This window comes from Oncorhynchus kisutch, linkage group LG1, assembly GCF_002021735.2.
Source record: "Oncorhynchus kisutch isolate 150728-3 linkage group LG1, Okis_V2, whole genome shotgun sequence".
In the NCBI taxonomy this organism is placed as follows: domain Eukaryota; kingdom Metazoa; phylum Chordata; class Actinopteri; order Salmoniformes; family Salmonidae; genus Oncorhynchus; species Oncorhynchus kisutch.
This window is the reverse complement of record NC_034174.2, coordinates 22,690,086-22,714,075: the sequence shown is the minus strand read 5'-3', so window position 1 is coordinate 22,714,075 and position 23,990 is coordinate 22,690,086. Positions and strand designations below refer to the sequence as shown.

The window sequence follows — 23,990 nt, the reverse complement described above, 5'->3', positions numbered from 1 at the left end:
TATTCTACCATGCCCAGAAATCTACTCCTTTTACTCTCTTTTCTGAAAGTACTAGATGACCAGTTCTTTTAGCCTTTAGCCGTACCCTTATCCTACTCCTCCTCTGTTCCTCTGGTGATGTGGAGGTTAATCCAGGCCCTGCAGTGCCTAGCTCCACTCCCATTCCCAGGCGCTCTCATTGGTTGACTTCTGTAACCGTAAAAGCCTTGGTTTTATGCATGTTAACATTAGAAGCCTCCTCCCTAAATTTGTTTTTTTCACTGTCCAAGCACACCCTGCCAACCCGGATGTCCTAGCCGTGTCTGAATCCTGGCTTAGGAAGACCAAAAACCCAGAAATTTCCATCCCTAACAAACCCACTGGCTCCAGGTCATCTATAATTCGTTGCTAGGTAAAGCCCCGCCTTATCTCAGCTCACTGGTCACCATAGCAGCACCCTCCCGTAGCACGCACTCCAGCAGGTATATTTCACTGGTCACCCCCAAAGCCAATTCCTCATTCAGCTGCCTTTCCTTCCAGTTCTCTGCTGCCAATGACTGGAACGAACTGCAAAAATCACTGAAGCTGGAGACTCATATCTCACTCACTAGCTTTAAGCACCAGCTTAATTGGAGTGGAGCTCTGACATTACATCAAAATATATATTTTTATAAAAACGACGGATTTCAGCACCAAAAGAATATCCCTCATTTACACATGAAATCGATCTGTGTAAATGTCAGCTATTAGTTGCAAGCATTAATGAGGGCTATTCTTTGGGTGTTGAAATCTGTAGTTTTTGATAAAAACTATTTTAATGCGATGTCGGAGCTCCAATCCGCCCTCACTAGTCGCCAAGCAACTTCATCATAACTCATGGAGTTGAGTTTAGTCAGCTAGAGCTGATTCCAATAACCAACTCATTATCAAGCTTTGATGATTTGAATCAACTGTGTAGTGCTAGGGCAAAAAAAAAAACGTGCACCCAGGGGGGGCAGGAGCAAGTTTGGGAAACCTTATAGGCTAGTATCCACCGTGTGACAATGTGCTATCAAGGCCGGCCCTAAAAATTTAGTGCCCTGGGGCTATTTTCGTCAGCTATTTGGTAATAGCTCAGAAGTCGGGACAGGGCATCGTCTGACTCTATCGTTGAGAGACATGGACCAGCCGCGTACGGGACACACTTCATTGACTAATTTTAATTGTTAATGCTGATGCTCTGAATGCGAAAACAATCATTTCCCTGTCGTCATTATTAAAGATTTCAGACAAAGCGTATAGCTGAATCAAACTGCGGCTCTATTGGACTTCAAGCGATAGATTGGGATGTAGGCTATGCGAAATTGTGCGGTTCTCATTGGAATGCGGTCATTTCTGGAATAAACAAACGCATGTGATGCTAAGGCGCATCTGCACTGCTGCCAAGAATAATACGACTATTTGACTGTGGGGAGTTTTCTTGTCATTGGATTGCTAATAATCCATCCAGGTGGATTGTCAAAAACCTATGAAACGATTTGAAGGTCGCCTTCGATTTGAGATGCTGGCGATTAACTGCGCTTTAATTGTAGCGTTCATGCACAGCGGGACAGGTGAGTGGCCATCAATTAATTTGATATGATAGTTAGATTTAGGTTAGATTTTTGGCCATAATATTACTGCTTCTGTTGGCTTCGCCTTTTTGTCGCTATTGTAACGACGCAGTGGATTATAGGAATTTATCATAACAAATTCCATTGTGGGATGAATTGGGCACACAGTGCCACCAGCTGCGGTTCCGTTATCTGCCTTATCTTCACAGTTATGACTGGAAAAGATCGAAACTCGTTCTTGATAACTCTCAGTAGCCTATCGCCCGATTTACTCTGATATTATTGTGTTACCTTGGAAGATGCAACCTGAGATACACGTGCATGCGCACATTGCTCCCTTTCCTGCTGGACGCTCTGAGTGCATTGACACCCTCCCATGGGAAAGTAACCAATATGCAGTTATGAGAGAGCTTATTTTATATTTCTTCTGCATTAACTCTCTTCATCCACCCCATATTCAGCCTCCAGGTGTGTAGACCATGCCTGCAGTCCTCCCATTGGCAACCTGGCCAGTGGTAGGACCCTCACCACCCTCTCAGGCTGCTGTGGGAATGGGTCCCACCACTCCCCATGCCCCACTCCCCTCCACACCTGTCCAGATCATCTCCACCCTCCTGCCCACATGGTGGATGATCCCTTCCTGCACCCAGACACCTGGTGGGGCTCGGGCGTGGGCACTGACCAAGTGGAGGAGGTCCGTCTGGACCTGGAGACCCGTTTCTGTCTGACCCATGTGGTGCTGCTGTTCCACTCACCCAGGCCCGCTGCCATGGCCATGGAGCGCTCGCAGGACTTCGGCCGGACGTGGGAAACACTCAAGCTGTTTGCACAGAACTGCAGTCTGGCGTTTGGTCTTCCTGATGACACCAGTCAGCATGGCTCGCGGTGTACGTCCCGGTACTCCAGTGCCAAGCCGTGCAGCAGGGGAGAGGTAAGAGGACAGAGTGTCTCATGCACTTTGTGGGGTAAGACAAAAGCAGAGTTCTAGAAGCATAGTAGACATACAGTATATAGACAGTAGACCCTTATGTTTCTCACAGGTGATATTTCGGACTCTGGGTCCTGGTGGATTAGTTGACCCCTACAGTCCAGAGGGCCTTTCCCAGCTGACCCTCACCAACCTCCGCCTCAGACTTCTCAAGGCTCAGACCTGCCCATTATCTGTTGCGCCTTCCACCTCTTCTTCCTCCATCAGACTCTTCAAACCTCCTGCGGACCTGAATCTTCCCCTTCTCCCTTCCCCCCAGCCCAGCTCAGAGGCCCCTGCCTCAGCCCCATTTGCCATTTACACTCTCCTGGCTCGGGGGACCTGTCTCTGTCATGGCCATGCAGAACACTGCTTACCCCACAGAGGTGGACAGGACACACCGAAGGACATGGTGAGTGTGGTCTGCTCAGCCTGTGTGTATCTGTGTTCTTTAAAAACCCTTAAGTAGCTATGCTTGTCCTTTTATTGTGGATGTTTCAAATGAAATTATATTTGTCACATGGGGCCAATAGACCTGATGTTTATTGCAGGTGGCTGGCAGGTGTGTGTGCACTCACCACACAGCAGGAGAACACTGTGAAAGGTGTGGCCCACTCTACAATGACCAGTCCTGGAAGCCAGCCAATGGCAGCAGTGGGGAGCCACACCCGTGTCATAGTGAGTGCCCTACTAAAAGGGATCAGGCCCTGTTGGGTTGCCAGCTCAAATCAAGCTCATGTTGAGAGATTATAGAAATACTTCAACATTGTTTACATTTCAGTTATTAGTTTAATTCAAACATTAACAAAATCTCCTGGAAAAGTTGTAGAACATGCAGGGAGGTCAAGACTCCAAGCTAAACTGGGAGTGTTGGCAACCCTACTGTTGGGTGTCATTAAATAATATTTTTCCTCCTTACTAACCGCTCCATCCTCTCCCCTGTCCTGTCGTTGTCTCCCTGTGCTCCAGAGTGTGAGTGTCACGGCCATGCAGAGAGCTGTCATTTCTCCAAGAGGGCGTGGCTGTCCTTGGAGGGCACCAGTGGGGGTGTCTGTGACGACTGCCAACACAATACAGCTGGGCGCAGGTGCCAGCGCTGTCGCCACGGTTACCACCGCCAACCAGCCATGCCCCTCAACTCCCCCCACATCTGCACACGTAAGTCAGGATAACCTACAGACAAGTCAAAGTTAAAGAACTCTACTTGAAACTGAAAACATGTGTATATTAAAACATTATCTCCCTCTAGTGGTATGGATTTGTAACAACGTGGGGATAGAGCGAGACGAAACAAGGGAGAGGGTGTGTGTGTTCTTGCTAAGTCTGTGCGTCTCTGTTTCGCTCTTTCGCTAACAGGTTGTTGGTGTGACCCACTGGGCTCATTACCAGCCATCTCTGGGGAGGAGGGCCGATGGTGCCACCCCAGGAGTGGACAGTGCCATTGCAGACCGGGTGTGGGGGGAACAGGCTGCAACCACTGCCTCCCTGGATACTGGGGCTTTGGGGGAGAGGGGTGCAAACCCTGTGCTTGTCCCCAAAACTGTGACCCCCACACTGGGCTCTGCCTGGACAGGTAAACCCTAAGCCCATTTCTCACTACTAAATCTAACACTTCATATGTGACTTTCTTTCCTATTTCCAGTTTCACTCCACAATAATATCTTACCTCTGTATTCTCATTGTCACTTCATCAGCTATGCAAATAACCAGGTTTTAAATATACCTATGGGAGGCAAGATTCTTGCCATGGACCATGCCTTGACCACTGAGGGTGAGCCAGTGTGGTCAAAGCAACTGTCAGTCTCTGCCCTGCACTACACAGGTGAATAATATTTCACACTAGCATTAGAGTCATGCACCACCCACTACTTATTGCTTGCCTTCAGGGGTTTGAATAAACATATTGTGCTGCTGACACTGTCTATGGCTCCTTCCAGGGAAATGCAGTTGTAAGGAGAGAAAGTTGAGGAGTGTCTCAGATCTCTGCAAGACCAAATATGCCTATGGTAAAATATTTCCCAAGGTTCTCACATACTGTACACATCCTACATTCTTTTAAATGTACCCTTCACCCTTTCAGTGATGTATGTCTCCATGTGTGTCTGTGGCAGTGATCAAAGCCAGTGTGTTGTCAGCTCATGACAAGGGGAGCCACGCAGAGGTACAGGTCAAAGTTCGCAAGGTCCTGCGTTCAGGACAGGTGCCTCTCTCCCAGGGCACCCACAGTATCTACCCCCTCTCCTGGACTAGCCGGGGGTGCACCTGCCCCATCCTTAATCCAGGTAGCCCAATTTATACATCACTGAACAGAATATTGTGCGACTATATTCAGTCATGTTCTAAATATCATCCTTATTTTTCCACAAGGTTGGTAGCTACTCTGTTCACTCTGATATATGTTCTTCTAAACAGGATGGAGGCTGAACCCTCTCCTCTCCCTCTTCTTCTAGGTGTGGAGTACCTACTGGCGGGTCCAGAGGAGGTAGAGACAGAGCGGCTGCTGGTCACCATGCAGAGTGTGGTGGTTCCCTGGACCCCTCAACTGGGGACCCACATATCGGAGGGCCTAAGGCAGGGCTGCCCAGAACACCCTCTCCAAACCCATAACAGAGCAATTTGAAAGGAAATTGAGGGTTGTATCACTGGTTCAATGGATAATTCAGGAAAGGGACTGAAAGTCAGTGGAAAAGGCTTGACCGAGTGTCTTGACCAATGACGGCTATGGAAAATCTTCCCCCTAAAAGACTACAACCCTGCCATATGATGCAAAGAGGACTGACTGGAATCTTTTGAGCCATTCTTGTGAAGATGATTTAACTTGGGGGAAATACCACACAAACTTTTTTTTTAAGCATCCTTCTGGAATCCAATGAATGTTTGGGTAGTCATATTTGAGCCATTATTTTCTGCAAGCCAGTGTTAACTATCAGACACAACAAACCCTGGTATACAAGCTTTACAGACTTTGTGTATGTCAAAAGCCATGCCTTTAATGATAACATCAAAATGCCTACTAGGTTCTATAACAATATATTACATTCCATTCTCTGCTTTTAGTGTACTATATATTTATCAGTATCCAATTCCGATCATTTAGTGTTCCAATTAAAATGCTAAAAATACACCTACTTACTTAAATATTGAGGCACACAAGAGAGTGCACTGCTCTAGTCTGCAGCCTTCTTGGTGGGGGGGTTTCCCAGGTCAGGCCACACTCCATTTTCTTTTCTATTGTTCTTCTCCATGTCTCTCTTCAGCGTAGTGCAATCGCAGGGTGCAGGTCTGGTGGTAATCTAAGTCTACACATTGCCATCGCCATCTTCTTTTCCATCAACAAATAGGGCCTACAAAGTACATCAAAAGATAAACCTGAGAAACTTAAGTGTTACGAAAATGTAGCTAATATCTTAATCCAAGGCTGTGTGTGTGGTGCAGTTTTACCAAAGAATAAACTCAGGATCCCTGAGGAAGAATCACTTTCAAAGCATCATGGGCCAGTCGTATATATGAATAGGTAGCTTCATTTGTGTTTGAAGGATTTAAACATAAGATTAGAAAGGTGTGAAAGAGGAAATGAGACATGGTTCAGTATTAACTTTAATCAGGAGAGGTTAAATAGGAGTAGCAGTCCATTAAGGTTTAAATTATGTTTTAAAAGCAGGTGAAGGAAGCGCCTGTGGATGGATACTCAAGCTTTGCACAATTTCAACATTGACTAAATCGTTTTTGTACAATGATTGCCTTGCACCTGTCTAGATGCAACTGTATATATACACTCACCAGCCTTTCTTCATAAGAACAGGAGTTGTTGATAAAAGCAGCCAGCACCAAACATATTTGGCCTTTCAGAACCCTCTAACTAGAAAATACATACTTTTGTGTATATAGTGTATGCGTACACCCATTCAAATTAGCGGATTAGGCTATTTCAGTCATACCTTTGCTGACAGGTGTATAAAATTGAGCACACAGCCATGTAATCTTCATGGACAAATATTGGAATTAGAATGGCCTTACTGAAGAGCTCAGTGACTTCCAATGTGGCACCTTCATAGGATGCCACCTTTCCAACAAGTCAGCTCGTCGAATTTCTACCCTGCTAGAGCTGTCCTGGTCAACTGTAAGTGCTGTTATTGTGAAGTGGAAACATCTAGGAGCAACGGCGGCTCAGCCATGAAGTGGTAGGCCACACAAGCTCACAGAACGGGACCGCCAATTAATCCATCCTCGGTTGTAACACTCACTGCCGAGTTCCAAACTGCCTCTGGAAGTAACGTCAGCAAAATAACTGTTCGTCGGGAGCTTCATGAAATGGGTTTCCATGGCCATTTATTAGCAGCACACAATGCCAAGAATCGGCTAGAGTGGTGTAAAGCTCGCCGCCATTGGACATTAGGAGCAGTGGAAACTCATTCGCTGTAGTGATAATCACACTACACCTTTTGGCAGTCCGATAGACAAATCTGGTTTTGGCAGATGCCAGGAGTTCGCTACCTGCCCCAATGCATAGCACCAACTGTTTTTCACAGTTCAGGCTAGGCCCGTTAGTTCCAGTGAAGGGAAATCTTAACGCGACACTATGTAATGACATTCTGGACGATTCTGTGTTTCCAACATTGTGGTAACAGTTTGGGGAAGCCATTTCCTGTATCAGCTTGACAATGCCCCTATGCACTATTTTGTTTTCTTTTACCTTTATTTAACTGGGCAAGTTCAATGACGGCCTAGGAACAGTGGGTTAAGTGCCTTGTTCAGGGGCAGAATGACATATTTTTACCTTGTCAGCTCAGGGATTTGATATTGAAACCTTTCAGTTACTAGTCCAACGCTCTAACCACTAGGCTACCTGCCACCCTACAAAGCGAGTTCCATGCAGAAATGGTTTGTTTAGCTTGGTGTGGAAAAACTTGACTGGCCTGCACAGAGCCCTGACCTCAACCCTATTGAACACCTTTGCCCATGATTTTGGAAGATGTTTTAAGAGGTGTCCACATACACTACATGACCAATAGGATCTCAAAAGGCCCGATTCCTGAGATTTACACACTCACTGCATCTCAGATTTTCACATAAATCATGTATTGATGTCATTGTGATTTGCGTAAATGTATGCATTAAATACATCTCCATTATGCACTTCATAACAAAACCCCAGTTGGCTCGCAGTGTTTCATTCTCTCCTTAGAGGAAATGATTGCATAGACACAATGGATTTCCACTTTCTTAGGGTGGTCATTTGATGGAAAAATCTATTATATAATATAGTGAGGCAATGTAGTCTGTGCTGAAACTCAGATTTAACTGAAAAATACAGGTTGGTGGAAAAACTTCCTGCCACCAGCGACATTCAGGACTTTTGACAAAACTTAAGTGGGAAAAACAGACATGTCACATGATCTTTGACCAGCAACTGAGAACAAGAGTAATCAAGCTTTAATACTAGCTCAATTGCTTAGATCTGTCAAGCACAAACATGAAGTCAAGTAATCACAAACTAACAGTAACATTGACAGAAGGTTACACACCTCCAGTGTAGCATTAACGTAGAATGGCACAACACATCTGATTTGAAGCTTGATAAGCAGAAAAATATGTTGGTTGCGAGTCTTAACTAAAGTCCCCTGCAGAAACTGACCCCCGCCCCTCTACAAACTTGGCACTGTAAGAACCTCAGGAGCTCAAACAACCACTACAATAAAGCCTCCTCCTCTCACAGAATTAACTGATATTCCCTGGAAGAGATAGAACTCCTCTGCAGTACTAGCCCCCCTTTAAAGTCATTATCCTTTGTGATGAAAGTTGAACCAAGATATAAAGTCTGAGGCACCAGTGAACACACAGCTGATCTCCCATGAAAGTGGCCTGTGCTCGGCAGTGGTTTAAGAGAGAGACTGGGGGATGCTGGGTGATTTTAGCTGGCAGCCTGGCTGTCTGTTGGTGGTGTATTGTCGGATGACGGGGCAGATTCAGGTGTTGGTGGGGACGGGGTAGAGTTACTAGAGGGCACTGAGGCTGGGGAAGAGTCCTCTGTGGGCACAGGGGCAGTAGAATCAACAAGGGGAGGGGCAGCAGCGTCAGCTCCCTCATTCTCGTCCTCCTGGGGGTAGAGCTCGGGGTACTTCTCCATACACTCCTGCATAGCACGGAAGTTGTCAATACACTCTGAACCCTTCACCTCTTCATTGCTGTAGTGGAAGCAGGAGAAGGCCTCCTTGAACTGTGTCCCACAGGGCCCGCTAGCCATCCCTCCCAGGCATGGACAGTTCCAGTTGATCTCCCCACTGGGCAGGATCAGGCCTAGAGGAATAGGGATATAATAATGTACTGACATGGTTGTAATTGCAACCCTTCATCATTCTTCAGTATACACCTCTTTGGTATCTTTGTAATGACTACACTACTGATGAGTATTTCATAATCCTTCCACATCCCCAACATGAATTCAGAGAATCTACAGCCCACTGACCCTGATCTTCGTAGGGGTCATTGGGGTCATCTGCAATGAGCTCAGCGTTGCTGGGCGCTTCATGGTCTTCCTTGGTAACAAAAATAATGCGATCTTTACCTGGCAAGGAGAAAACATAGGTGAGGTCAGCATGACAGATGGCAACTAAATGCACTTCCCTCCCCGGTTTCCAGGCTGGTTTTAAATCAAAGTGGGAGTCAATAAAATGTAATGGTTAATATTGTGTATATTGTCTGATCGACCCCCCAAAAACAACAGTGCATTTATCTATTGGCTCATTGCACGCTGTAGACTATTAATGTTGGCCATAATAGCTGTTAAGTTAACAATTCAACAGCTGTTTTTCAACAGAGTTCTGCACACAGTGTTAAGTCAACAGGGTCCTGATATAAAACAGACTGAACTGTCACCTGACATGACCTGCTCTTTGACAGCTCTGAAAGTCCTCAAGCCTCGTTAGCTATCTGGCTCGTTCTACTAATAGCCTATCTAGCTACCTCTACAAATTGGATTAATACTGACATAATCTGATTGCCCTAGTTATAGACCTCGTTGAACCTATAACGGTCTATCTACATGGAATTAGTGCACCAATAACGCCGGAATAAGCAACGCTGACATGCTACTAGCAGCTAGCTGACATGCTAGGCCAGTCAATGACATTGCACGAGTGAAATGAATGAAAATGTGAGGATGTGCGCCATTAACGTTACCCTCTTGCTTGCAGTACGACATGACTGCCGGTGGTAATATCTATCATTCCTCTACTTGTTTTAAAAGTAACGACGGTTTTTGTCCAACAATTAGCTACTGTGCAGACATTTAATAACCACCCGGCTATCGGTGTCTTGTCAGCAACACTAAAAAAGCACTACCGGGTCACGGAATTTCTAAATTATTCTAAATAAAAGTCCCCTACGTAAAAAGCGTCAACGTGGGTTTTAAAGCATGTTCCAATGTCAAATAAATGCCCCAATGTGAATCACTGGATATAAAATATACACTACCGTTCAAAAGATTGTGGTCACTTAAAAATGTCCTTGTTAATGAAAGAAAAACGGTTTTTTTTGCCCATTAAAATAACATCAAATATACAGTGTTGACATTGTCATTTTTTATTTATTTAATGAGGCAAGTCAGTTAAGAACAAATTCTTATCTTCGGCCTAGGAACAGTGGATTAACTGCCTGAACGACAGATTGGTACCTTGTCAGCTCAGAGATTTGAACTTGCAACCTTTCAGTTATTAGTCCAACACTCTAACCACTAGGCTACCCTGCCACCCCAGCAAATGCAATATATGCAGCACCAGTTAAAGGTTTGGACAAACCTATTCATTCAAGGGGTAGTCTTTATTTTTACTATTTTCTACATCGTAGAATAATTGGTAAGACATCAAAACTATGAAATAACACACATGGAATGATTTTAGTAACCAAAAAAGTGTTAAATAAATCAACATATATTTTAGATTCTTCGAAGTTGCCTTGATGACAATTTTGCACACTCTTGGTATTCTCTCAACCAGTTCCATGAGGAATGCATTACCAACAGTCTTGAAGGAGTTTCCACATATGCTGAGCACTTGCTGGCTGCTTTTCCTTCACTCTCCTTCACTCTCCAGCCCAGTCACGGACCAGGATGTCTTGCTCCCAGGCAGACTAAATAACTTTTTTGCCCGCTTTGAGGACAATACAGTGCCACTGACACGGCCTGCAACGAAAACATGCGGCCTCTCCTTCACTGCAGCCGAGGTGAGTAAGACATTTAAACGTGTTAACCCTCGCAAGGCTGCAGGCCCAGACGGCATCCCCAGCCGCGCCCTCAGAGCATGCGCAGACCAGATGGCCGGTGTGTTTACGGACATATTCAATCAATCCCTATACCAGTCTGCTGTTCCCACATGCTTCAAGAGGGCCACCATTGTTCCTGTTCCCAAGAAAGCTAAGGTAACTGAGCTAAACGACTACCGCCCCGTAGCACTCACTTCCGTCATCATGAAGTGCTTTGAGAGACTAGTCAAGGACCATATCACCTCCACCCTACCTGACACCCTAGACCCACTCCAATTTGTTTACCGCCCAAACAGGTCCACAGACGATGCAATCTCAACCACACTGCACACTGCCCTAACCCACCTGGACAAGAGGAATACCTATGTGAGAATGCTGTTCATCGACTACAGCTCGGCATTCAACACCATAGTACCCTCCAAGCTCGTCATCAAGCTTGAGACCCTGGGTCTCGACCCCGCCCTGTGCAACTGGGTACTGGACTTCCTGACGGGCCGCCCCCAGGTGGTGAGGGTAGGCAACAACATCTCCTCCCCGCTGATCCTCAACACTGGGGCCCCACAAGGGTGCGTTCTGAGCCCTCTCCTGTACTCCCTGTTCACCCACGACTGCGTGGCCACGCACGCCTCCAACTCAATCATCAAGTTTGCGGACGACACAACAGTGGTAGGCTTGATTACCAACAACGACGAGACGGCCTACAGGGAGGAGGTGAGGGCCCTCGGAGTGTGGTGTCAGGAAAATAACCTCACACTCAACGTCAACAAAACTAAGGAGATGATTGTGGACTTCAGGAAACAGCAGAGGGAACACCCCCTATCCACATCGATGGAACAGTAGTGGAGAGGGTAGCAAGTTTTAAGTTCCTCGGCATACACATCACAGACAAACTGAATTGTTCCACTCACACAGACAGCATCGTGAAGAAGGCGCAGCAGCGCCTCTTCAACCTCAGGAGGCTGAAGAAATTCGGCTTGTCACCAAAAGCACTCACAAACTTCTACAGATGCACAATAGAGAGCATCCAGGCGGGCTGTATCACCGCCTGGTACGGCAACTGCTCCGCCCTCAACCGTAAGGCTCTCCAGAGGGTAGTGAGGTCTGCACAACGCATCACCGGGGGCAAACTACCTGCCCTCCAGGACACCTACACCACCCGATGTTACAGGAAGGCCATAAAGATCATCAAGGACATCAACCACCCGAGCCACTGCCTGTTCACCCCGCTATCATCCAGAAGGCGAGGTCAGTACAGGTGCATCAAAGCTGGGACCGAGAGACTGAAAAACAGCTTCTATCTCAAGGCCATCAGACTGGTAAACAGCCACCACTAACATTGAGTGGCTGCTGCCAACACACTGACACTGACTCAACTCCAGCCACTTTAATAATGGGAATTGATGGGAAATGATGTAAATATATCACTAGCCACTTTAAACAATGCTACCTTATATAATGTTACTTACCCTACATTATTCATCTCATATGCATACGTATATACTGTACTCTATATCATCGACTGCATCCTTATGTAATACATGTATCACTAGCCACTTTAACTATGCCACTTTGTTTACATACTCATCTCATATATATACTGTACTCGATATCATCTACTGTATCTTGCCTATGCTGCTCTGTACCATCACTCATTCATATATCCTTATGTACATATTCTTTATCCCCTTACACTGTGTATAAGACAGTAGTTTTGGAATTGTTAGTTAGATTACTTCTTGGTTATTACTGCATTGTCGGAACTAGAAGCACAAGCATTTCGCTACACTCGCATTAACATCTGCTAACCATGTATATGTGACAAATAAAATTTGATTTGATTTGAACTCATCCCAACCCATCTCAATTGGGTTGAGGTCAGGTGATTGCGAAGGCCAGGTCATCTGATGCAGCACTCCATCCCTCTCCTCTTGGTCAAATAGCCCTTACATATCCTGTAGGTGTGTTGGGTCATTGTCCTGTTTAAAAACAAACTATAGTCCCACTAAGCGCAAACCAGATGGGATGGTGTATCGCTGCACAATGCTGTGGTAGACATGCTGGTTAAGTGTACCTTGAATTAAATGTTTTTAAAAAACATTGCAGACAATGTCACCGGCAAAGCACCCCCACACCATCACGCCACCTCCTCCATGCTTCAAGGTGGGAACCACACATGCAGAGATCATCCGTTGACCTACTCTGTGTCTCACAAAGACTTGGCGGTTGTAAACAAAATCTCAAATTTGGACTCATCAAACCAAAGGGCAGATTTCCACCGGTCTACTGTCCATTGCTCGTGTTTCTTGGCCAAAGCAAGTCTCTTCTTATTATTGGTGTCCTTTAGTAGTGGTTTCTTTTCAGCAATTCGACCAAGAAGGCCTGTTTCACGCAGTCTCCTCTGAACAGTTGATGTTGAGATGTGTCTGTTACTTGAACTCTGTGAGGTGCAGTTAATTGCCAATTCCTGAGGCTGGTAGCTCTAATGGTAACTCTTATCTTCTGCAGCAGAGGTAACTCTGGGTCTTCCTTTCCTGTGGCGGTCCTCATATGAGCCAGTTTCATCACAGCGCTTGACGGTTTGTGCAACTTTAAAAAAATAGTTTTTATTTATCCAGGCAAGTCAGTTAAGAATAAATTATTATTTACAATGACGGCCCACCCCATCCAAACCCTTACCCGGACGTCGCTGGGCCAATTGTGCGCCGTGACGGGACTCCCAATCACAGCTGGTTGTGATACAGCCTGGAATCAAACCAGTGTATGTAGTGACACCTCTAGCACTGAGATGTAGTGCCTTAGACCACTGCGCCTCTCGGGGGCCCAAAGAAACTTCAAAAGTCCTTGACATTTTCTGGATTGACTGACCTTCATGTCTTTAAGTAATTTATTTATTTCACCTTTATTTAACCAGGTAGGCAAGTTGAGAACAAGTTCTCATTTACAATTGCGACCTGGCCAAGATAAAGCAAAGCAGTTCGACACATACAACGACACAGAGTTACACATGGAGTAAAACAAACATACAGTCAATAATACAGTATAAACAAGTCTATATACGATGTGAGCAAATGAGGTGAGATAAGGGAGGTAAAGGCAAAAAAAGGCCATGGTGGCAAAGTAAATACAATATAGCAAGTAAAACACTGGAATGGTAGATTTGCAATGGAAGAATGTGCAAAGTAGAAATAAAAATAATGGGGTGCAAAGGAGCAAAATAAATAAATAAATTAAATACAGTAGGGAAAGAGGTAGTTGTTTGGGCTAAATTATAGGTGGGCTATGTACAGGTGCAGTAATCTGTGAGCTGCTCTGACAGTTGGTGCTTAAAGCTGGTGAGGGAGATAAGTGTTTCCAGTTTCAGAGATTTTTGTAGTTTGTTCCAGTCATTGGCAGCAGAGAACTGGAAGGAGAGGCGGCCAAAGAAAGAATTGGTTTTGGGGGTGACTAGAGAGATATACCTGCTGGAGCGTGTGCTACAGGTTGGTGATGCTATGGTGACCAGCGAGCTGAGATAAGGGGGACTTTACCTAGCAGGGTCTTGTAGATGACATGGAGCCAGTGGGTTTGGCGACGAGTATGAAGCGATGGCCAGCCAACGAGAGCGTACAGGTCGCAATGGTGGGTAGTATATGGGGCTTTGGTGACAAAACGGATGGCACTGTGATAGACTGCATCCAATTTGTTGAGTAGGGTATTGGAGGCTATTTTGTAAATGACATCGCCAAAGTCGAGGATTGGTAGGATGGTCAGTTTTACAAGGGTATGTTTGGCAGCATGAGTGAAGGATGCTTTGTTGCGAAATAGGAAGACAATTCTAGATTTAACTTTGGATTGGAGATGTTTGATATGGGTCTGGAAGGAGAGTTTACAGTCTAACCAGACACCTAAGTATTTGTAGTTGTCCACGTATTCTAAGTCAGAGCCGTCCAGAGTAGTGATGTTGGACAGGCGGGTAGGTGCAGGTAGCGATCGGTTGAAGAGCATGCATTTAGTTTTACTTGTATTTAAGAGCAATTGGAGGCCACGGAAGGAGAGTTGTATGGCATTGAAGCTTGCCTGGAGGGTTGTTAACACAGTGTCCAAAGAAGGGCCAGAAGTATACAGAATGGTGTCGTCTGCGTAGAGGTGGATCAGAGACTCACCAGCAGCAAGAGCGACCTCATTGATGTATACAGAGAAGAGAGTCGGTCCAAGAATTGAACACTGTGGCACCCCCATAGAGACTGCCAGAGGTCCGGACAGCAGACCCTCCAATTTGACACACTGAACTCTATCAGAGAAGTAGTTAGTGGACCAGGCGAGGCAATCATTTGAGAAACCAAGGCTGTCGAGTCTGCCGATGAGGATGTGGTGATTGACAGAGTCGAAAGCCTTGGCCAGATCAATGAATACGGCTGCACAGTAATGTTTCTTATCGATGGCGGTTAAGATATCGTTTAGGACCTTGAGCGTGGCTGAGGTGCACCCATGACCAGCTCTGAAACCAGATTTCATAGCAGAGAAGGTATGGTGAGATTAAGAGTAATTCTCTTTGCTTATTTGAGCTGTTCCTGCCATAATATGGACTTGGATCCTTTACCAAATAGGGCTATCTTCTGTATACCACCCCTACCATGTCACAACACAACTGATTGGCTGAAACGCATTAAGAAGGAAAGAAATTCCACCAATGAACTTTTAACAAGGCACACCTGTTAATTGAAATGCATTCCTGTGAAAAGCTGTCATCAAGGCAAAGGGTGGCTAATTTGAAGAATCTCAAATATAAATTATATTTGTTTAACTCTTTTTTTGGATACTACATAATTCCATGTGTTATTTCATAGTTTTGATGTCTTCACTAGGGTCAGGAGACACTGTGGCCCCATCCGAGGACACCCCCGGACAGGGCCAAACAGGAAGGATATAACCCCACCCACTTTGCCAAAGCACAGCCCCCACACCACTAGAGGGATATCTTCAACCACCAACTTACCATCCTGAGACAAGGCTGAGTATAGCCCACAAAGATCTCCGCCATGGCACAACCCAAGGGGGGGGCGCCAACCCAGACAGGATGACCACATCAGTGAATCAACCCACTCAGGTGACGTACCCCTTCCAGGGACGGCATGAGAGAGCCCCAGCAAGCCAGTGACTCAGCCCCTGTAATAGGGTTAGAGGCAGAGAATCCCAGTGGAAAGAGGGGAACCGGCCAGGCAGAGACAGCAAGGGCGGTTAGTTGCTCCAGAGCCTTTCCGTTCACCTTCCCACTCCTGGGCCAGACTACACTCAATCATATGACCCACTGAAGAGATGAGTCTTCATTAAAGACTTAAAGGTTGAGACCGAGTTTGCGTCTCTGACATGGGTAGGCAGACCGTTCCATAAAAATGGAGCTCTATAGGAGAAAGCCCTGCCTCCAGCTGGTTGCTTAGAAATTCTAGGGACAATTAGGAGGCCTGCGTCTTGTGACCGTAGCGTACCTGTAGGTATGTACGGCAGGACCAAATCAGAGAGATAGGTAGGACCATGTAATGCTTTGGAGGTTAGCAGTAAAACCTTGAAATCAGCCCTTGCTTTGACAGGAAGCCAGTGTAGAGAGGCTAGCACTGGAGTAATATGATCAAATGTTTTGGTTCTAGTCAGGATTCTAGCAGCCTTATTTAGCACTAACTGAAGTTTATTTAGTGCTTTATCCGGGTAGCCGGAAAGTAGAGCATTGCAGTAGTCTAACCTAGAAGTGACAAAAGCATGGATTAATTTTTCTGCATCATTTTTGGACAGAAAGTTTCTGATTTTTGCAATGTTACATAGATGGAAAAAAGCTGTCCTTGAAATGGTCTTGATATGTTCTTCAAAAGAGAGATCAGGGTCCAGAGTAACGCCGAGGTCCTTCACAGTTTTATTTGAGACTACTGTACAACCATTAAGATTAATTGTCAGATTCAACAGAATCTGTTTACAGTCATTACTATTTTTATTTGTTCAAGATATAAGACCTTTCATGTGACTTGAATGATAATTTGATCATTTATTTTGGGATGTCCATGCAAAGTCGTGACAAAAAAAGAAAGTTAGAAGTTAGCCGTTCTTTGCTAATCAACAAGAGAGAAACGTGCTTATAGACAACTGCCATAACTACGCTTGGCCTATGGATAATATCATGCTTTCGAATGCTGTTGAAGATGACGATGACGAATTCCCCTCTTTACCGGTTACTCCGTGCAAACCTCCACCCTCCAAAAAACCCAACTTGAACTCTGACATCGTGTCTACCCTCTCCTTACTCATCAACTCCAGGTGTGACGCCATTGAGAAAATGGTAGGCGCGAACACCATGGTTATTGAAGGCTTGAAAAAGACTGGAGTTTGCATGTGGTGAATTCAAGGATGTGAAAACGAGAGTGGCAAAAGTTGAGAAAAAAAATGTGGAAAGGGTGGAAAAGAATAACAATGTCTACCATAGACGTCTCACTGATCTGGAACAATACACAAGAAAATGGAACCTTAGATTCTACGGCTTGTCAGAGGTGGAGAATGAAGATGTGCGAGGAGAGGCTATCCGTATCTGCCAATAAGTTTTGCCTGCAGAGAAGAACAAAGTTGGTGATACCATCGACGTTGTGCATCGTCTCGGCAAGAAGCAACAGCAAAACGATTCAAGACCTAGGGGTATCACCATCCTATTCACTACCAGATTCTACAGGGATGCTGTCTGGAAAGCTGCTAAGAAGAACGCCTTCCTTCAGAGCCATGGTATGCGTTTCGCCGAGCATCTCAGCCCGGAAGACCTAGAAAGAAGGGACAAGTTAGCACGAAATGAGGGGAAGGCTGCTTACTTCGTCGGAGGACGAGGCTTCATCAACGGTTCAGAAATCCATATTCCTCCCTAAAATCTCACCAGAAGGAACAGGTTGATGGTTTCAGCCATGGTATTCTCATTTTCCTTATGTTGTTTACCTAACAAGCATCAGGTGACTATTTTTCAGGAATACTCAGGTATTTCAATTTATTAGTTTGTTCTTGACCAGAATACCTATTTTGTTTACAAACTTCCGAAGAAGATTGAAAGCTGTATTTATTTTGTATGTATACAGTAACAAATATACTGTTTTAAAGGGCATACAGGTCTGCTCTGACTTTACACGGTTATTGCTCTATTTAGTTATTAACACTTATTTCCAAAAAAGGTCTTAGGAACGTTTATATGTAAAACATTTTTTATTCAATTATTTTATGATCAGTTTTCATATGTACTTAAAATAATAGGTACCCTTTTATTTAAATTATTATTTGTTGTTTTATTTCTCGGAATAGTTCCTGATTACACTAAAGTTTATTTTTTAGTCTCTCTTACTGCAAGAACCCTTGGTTTGGTCTTGAACATAATTTTCAGTTGAGTTGAATTTCAAAGCCAGATAACATCTAGCTCAAAGGTTATGGAATAAGCTATTTTCACTTTAAATTGACTTAAATGGTGCAGATCTCGGTTCCTTATCGTTTACGTTCACTGCTCCTACGTCTTTGACTCATCCTACTACAGTTTATACTTTTATATAATCTTTATTGTTTTGTCTTTGTCTATAGTTTCTCTTGATGCTAGGGGGTAATGAAACAATGTGAAGCGCAAGGCCTTATTTTTATTTGCTAAACAATTTCGTTTTAGATGCCATTCCCTCAGTTGTTGCTCTGTTATTCAGGAACGTGTCAAAACCTGACCCTCAGAACCTACCTTCCATTGACCCTGTTGACTCATCAGTAGAAAAGATTTGTTTCTCTTTTGGTCCATTCAACAACAGAGCGATACGATCCTTGTTTCAGCAGGATGTTGTATCTATGTCATACCTTATTGGAATGGATTTATTGATAATACCTGTTGGGAAAAAGTTTGGATGTTGCAACACATACCCACTTGTTAACAAAATTAAGGAAGTTTCCTTTAAAATTATTCATAAATATTATCCTGCCAACCACTATATGAAGAAGTTAAAGGAAAACATCAACTCAAATTGCTCCTTTTGTAATGACCACCCAGAAACAGTGTTGCATCTTTTTGGGCATTGTATTCATGAAAGAATACTGTGGCAATACATCCGTAGATTTATAATTGAACACATTTATGAAGATTTTACACTATTGTGGAGAGATGTACTGTTTGGATTCTTTACATACAATAGAAATAAGCTGAAACATTTTTATGTAATTAATTTCATTATTCTTTTGGCCAAATTTCATATACGCAAATGTAAATTTACAAACAGAAAACTACATTTTTGTATCCTACAAAAATAAATTGAACTGTATTTTAAGACTAAATGCATTTTAAGGTTAAATGCTCTAACAAAAACCTGTTAGAATTGTAAGTATATGCATGTCCCTTAAGGTAATTGTAATGTGATATTGTACCCCCTAGATCGATTGTCCATTGTTTGTAATCTATGTATGCTTGTGTTCCCTCATGTGCTTTATGTATTGATTTGTTGTTAATAAAATTAAAATAAACTTTGTCCGACTCTTGGACGCATACTAATGACGTCTTCTGGGCGCACAGTCGTGATTTACGCAGCTCGAGGTATGTACTCTTTATTTTTAATTTTACTTTTATTTACCTAGACAAGTTTAACTAAGAAACTCTTATAGAAAGTTCTTAGAAATATATAATTTACCAATACATTATAAAAAATGTAATTCTTTCTGTAAAGCAAGACCTTCAGTACGTACTCAAATTAATGAAATCTCATTTGTGGTTTGGAGAACATGTCAAGATGCACAACCTATGTTAGAAGGTTGCCCCCTGCTGGATAAGAAATGTAATAATACATTCATAAAATAACTACACCAAGAAACAAGATCTTGCCTTGAGTGACATTTTTCTGGAATGTATATATTACTGAAATTGAATGGAAGAAAGCTTGGTTGCTCCCTCACAATTTTTTTTAGATGAAATAAAGTAAAAGAAATTCACTTTAAAATCTTGCACAAAATCTATCCTTGCAATAACTTGTCTAAATTCATGGACTTAGAGGACAATGCCTTTTCTGTGATAAAGAAGAGGAAACTAATAATACACATTTTTTTTTATGTGTGACTGTGAAGTTAGTTTGGAGTGAGTTAAGAATTACAATTTTTTATTTCATCAAGACCGATGCATTTACAATGAAATATGTATGTTCTGTTATTATTCAAATGAAAACAAAACTACTGAATTAGTCATTAATTTCTTAATTCTCTCTGCTAAATTGTATATACACAAAAACAAATATTTGAAATCTGTTTCCAAATGCAAGATATTTTTACTTGAAATCCAATATTTGATAAAAATCTCTAGAATTAGACAATAACATAAAAACACTGTATAATTAAAACTCTATCATAAATTTGAACAACTGACCTTTATTTGAGGTAATTTAACTTTTGACAGTAAATTCTTGTGATTTATTTTTTATTTTTAAACTTTTAATGTTATTTGATCTTTCTTCAGAGACAATATACATGTTGTGATGTCCTATGTTTGTATTGTATTGTAATTAGACATTTTATAATAAATAAATCAAATCAAAATGTATTAATCACATGCGCCGAATACAACAGGTGCAGATCTAACAGTGAAATGCTTACTTACGAGCCCATAACCAACAGTGCAGTTGAAAAAAAATATGGATAAAAATAAGAGAAAAGTAACAAGTAATTAAAAATAAAATAACAATATATACAGGGGGGTGCCGGTACAGAGTCAATGTGCAGGGGCGCCGGTTAGTTGAGGAACTATGTACATGTAGGTAGAGTTAATTAAAGTGACTATGCATAGAGAGTGGCAGTGGTGTGGAGCGTGGAGGGGGGCAATGCGAATAGTCTGGGTAGCCATTTGACTAGATGTTCAGGAGTCTTATGGCTTGGGGGTAGAAGCTGTTTAGAAGCCTCTTGGACCTGGACTTGGCGCTCCGGTACCGCTTGCCATGTTGTAGCAGCGAGAACAGTCTATGACTAGGGTGACTGGAGTCGTTGACAATTTTTAGGGCCTTCCTCTGACACTGCCTGGCATAGAGGTCCTGGATGGCAGGAACCTTGGCCCCAGTGATGTACTGGGTCGTTTGCACTACTCTCTGTAGTGCCTTGCGGTCGGAGGCTTAGCATTTGCCATACCAGGCAGTGATGCAACCAGTCAGGATGCTCTCGATGGTGCAGCTGTAGAACCTTTTGAGGATCTGAAGACCCATGCCAAATCTTGTCAGTCTCCTGAGGGGGAATAGGTTTTGTCGTGCCCGCTTCACGACTGTCATGGTGTGCTTGGACCATGTTAGTTTGTTGATGATGTGAACACCAAGGAACTTGAAGCTCTCAACCTGCTCCAGTACAGCCCCGTTGATAAGAATGGGGGCATGCTCGGTCCTCCTTTTCCTGTAGTCCACAATCATCTCCTTTGTCTTGATCACGTTGAGGGAGAGGTCGTTGTCCTGGCACCACACGGCCAGGTCTCTGACCTCCCTATAGGCTGTCTCATTGTTGTCGGTGATCAGGCCTACCACTGTTGTGTCATCGGCAAATTTAATGATGGTGTTGGAGTCGCGCCTGGTCGTGCAGTCATGAGTGAACAGGGAGTACAGGAGGGAGTTGAGCACGCACTCCTGAGGGGCCTGTGTTGAGGATCAGCATGGCGGATGTGTTGTTACCTACCCGTACCACCTGGGGGCGGCCCGTCAGGAAGTCCAGGACCAGTTGCAGAGAGAGGTGTTTAGTCCCAGGGTCATTAGCTTATTGATGAGCTTTGAGGGCACTATGGTGTTGAACGCTGAGCTGTAGTCAATGAATGGCATTCTGACATAGGTATTCCTTTTGTCCAGGTGGGAAAGGGCAGTGTTGAGTGCAACAAAGACCGCATCATCTGTGGATCTGTTGGAGCGATATGCAAATTGGAGTGGGTCTAGAGTTTCTGGGATGATGGTGTTGATGTGAGCCGTGACCAGCCTTTCAAAGCACATCATGGCCACAGACGTGAGTGCTACCGGTCGGTAGTCATTTAGGCAGGTTACCTGTTCTTGGGCACAGGAACTATGGTGGTCTGCTTAAAACATGTTGGTATTACAGACTCGGACAGGGAGAGGTTGAAAATGTCAGTGAAGACACTTGCTAGTTGGTCAGCACATGCTCGCAGTACACGTCCTGTTAATCCGTCTGGCCCTGCAGCCTTGTGAATGTTGACCCGTCTAAAGTCTTACTCACATCGGCTGCGGAGAGCGTGATCACAGTCTTCCGGTACAGCTGCTGCGCTCATGCATGTTTCAGTGTTATTTGCCTCGAAGCGAGCATAGAAGTAGTTTAGCTCATTAGATAGGCTCGTGAGGTAGATCTAGGATTTAAAAAATCGTATCACATTTTATTGGTCACATACACGTGTTTATCAGTGTAGCGAAATGGATCAGATTACACATCCCCTTGAAGATAAAATAGCAGTCAGACCCTGGACCAGTGGTTAGGGGCAACTCCTACCAACCCCTGTGGAGTACCAGAAAATTATTTGGCTTTGTATTTATTATGGATCCCCATTAGCTGCTGCTTTGGATGGGGTCCAGCAAAATTAAGGCAGTTTATAACATTTTAAAACATTACAATACAATCACAGATTGCACAACACAGTGTGTGCCCTCAGGCCCCTACTCCACCATTACCACATATCTACAGTACTAAATCCATGTGTATGTATAGTGCGTATGTTATCGTGTGTGTGTGTGTGTGTATGCATGTGTCTGTGCCAATGTTTGTGTTGCTTCACAGTCCCCGCTGTTCCATAAGGTGTTTTTTAATCTGTTTTTTAAATCTAATTTTACTGCTTGCATCAGTTACTTGATGTGGAATAGAGTTCCATGTCATAATGGCTCTGTGTAGTACTGTTTGCCTCCCATAGTATGTTCTGGACTTGGGGACTGTGAAGAGACATCGTGGCATGTCTTGTGGGGTTTATGCATGGGTGTCCGAGCTGTGTGCCAGTAGTTTAGACAGACAGCTCGGTGCATTCAACATGTCACCTCTCATAAATAAAAGTAGTGGTATCCACTTTCAGCCAGGAGAGATTGACATGCATATTATTAATATTAGCTCTCTGTGTACATCCAAGGGCCAGCCGTGCTTCCCTGTTCTGAGCCAATTGCAATTTTCCTGACATAGGTAAGTCCTTTATTGTGGCACCTGACCATACGACTGAACAGTAGTCAAGGTGCGACAAAACTAGGGTCTGTAGGACCTGCCTTGTTGATAGTGTTGTTAAGAGGGCAGGCAGAGCATCGCTTTATTATAGACAGATTTCTCCCCATTTTAGCTACTACAGCATCAATATGTTTTGACCATGACAGTTTACAATCTAGTGTTTCTCCAAGCACTTTAGTAATCTCAACTTGCTTAATTTCCACATGATAGTTGAGTTGAGGTTTAGTTGAGGTTTAGGTTTTAGTGAGTGTTTTGTTCCAAATACAATGCTGTTAGTTTTAGAAATATTTAGGGATAACTTATTCCTTGCCACCCACTCTGAAACAAACTCTTTGTTGAGTGTTGGAGTCATTTCAGTCACTGTAGTAGTTGACGTGTATAGTGTTGAGTCATCCGCATATATAGAAACTGGCTTTACTCAAAGTCAGTGGCATGTCGTTAGTAAAATTGAAGAAAAGCAAGGGGCCTAAGCAGCTACCCTGGGGAATTCCTGATTCTAACTGGATTATATTGGATAGGTTTCCATTAAAGAACACCCTTTGTGTTCTGTTAGACAAGTAACTCTTTATCCACATTATAGCAGGGGGTGTAAAGCCATAACACATATGTTTTTCCAGCAGCAGACTATGATCAATAATGTCAAAAGCTGCACTGAAGTCTAACAAGACAGCCCCCACAATCTTTTTATCATCAATTTCTCTCAGCCAATCATCAGTCATTTGTGTAAGTGCTGTGCTTGTTGAGTGTCCTTCCCTATAAGCATGCTGAACTTCTGTTGTCAATTTGTTCACTGTGAAATAGCATTGTATCTGGTCAAACACAATTTTTTCCAAAAGTTTACTAAGGGTTGGTAACAGGCTGATTGGTCGGCAATTTGAGCCAGTCAAGGGGGCTTTACTATTCTTAGGTAGCAGAATAACTTTAGCTTCCCTCCAAGCCTGAGGGCACACACTTTCTAGTAGGCTTAAATTGAAGATGTGGCAAATAGGAGTGGCAATATCGTCTGCTAT

At 43.7% G+C, this 23,990-nt stretch overlaps 2 protein-coding genes across 3 annotated transcripts; one reads left to right on the top strand and one right to left on the bottom strand.

The window, feature by feature from the left end:
* Positions 1 to 946: 946 nt before the first annotated feature.
* LOC109876371 (netrin-4) lies at positions 947 to 5,659 on the top strand. Of its 2 annotated transcripts, none has more exons than XM_031802979.1 (10): positions 947 to 1,571; positions 2,033 to 2,502; positions 2,612 to 2,950; positions 3,090 to 3,216; positions 3,508 to 3,696; positions 3,895 to 4,111; positions 4,233 to 4,360; positions 4,476 to 4,544; positions 4,650 to 4,820; positions 4,951 to 5,659. In XM_031802979.1, the coding sequence occupies exons 1-10, from the start codon at positions 1,487 to 1,489 to the stop codon at positions 4,986 to 4,988; spliced, it is 1,833 nt and encodes a 610-aa protein (XP_031658839.1). In that variant the 5' UTR covers positions 947 to 1,486; the 3' UTR covers positions 4,989 to 5,659. The 2 variants fall into 2 exon arrangements, with proteins under 2 accessions (XP_031658839.1, XP_031658804.1); XM_031802944.1 differs by having other exon boundaries at positions 4,989 to 5,352.
* Positions 5,660 to 6,122: 463 nt separating this feature from the next.
* On the bottom strand, positions 6,123 to 9,896 carry chchd4a (coiled-coil-helix-coiled-coil-helix domain containing 4a). Its single transcript, XM_020491853.2, has 3 exons — positions 9,718 to 9,896; positions 9,005 to 9,103; positions 6,123 to 8,835 (listed from the first exon to the last, which is right to left on the bottom strand). The coding sequence occupies exons 1-3, from the start codon at positions 9,737 to 9,739 to the stop codon at positions 8,450 to 8,452; spliced, it is 507 nt and encodes a 168-aa protein (XP_020347442.1). The 5' UTR covers positions 9,740 to 9,896; the 3' UTR covers positions 6,123 to 8,449.
* Between the last annotated feature and the right edge of the window lie 14,094 nt (positions 9,897 to 23,990).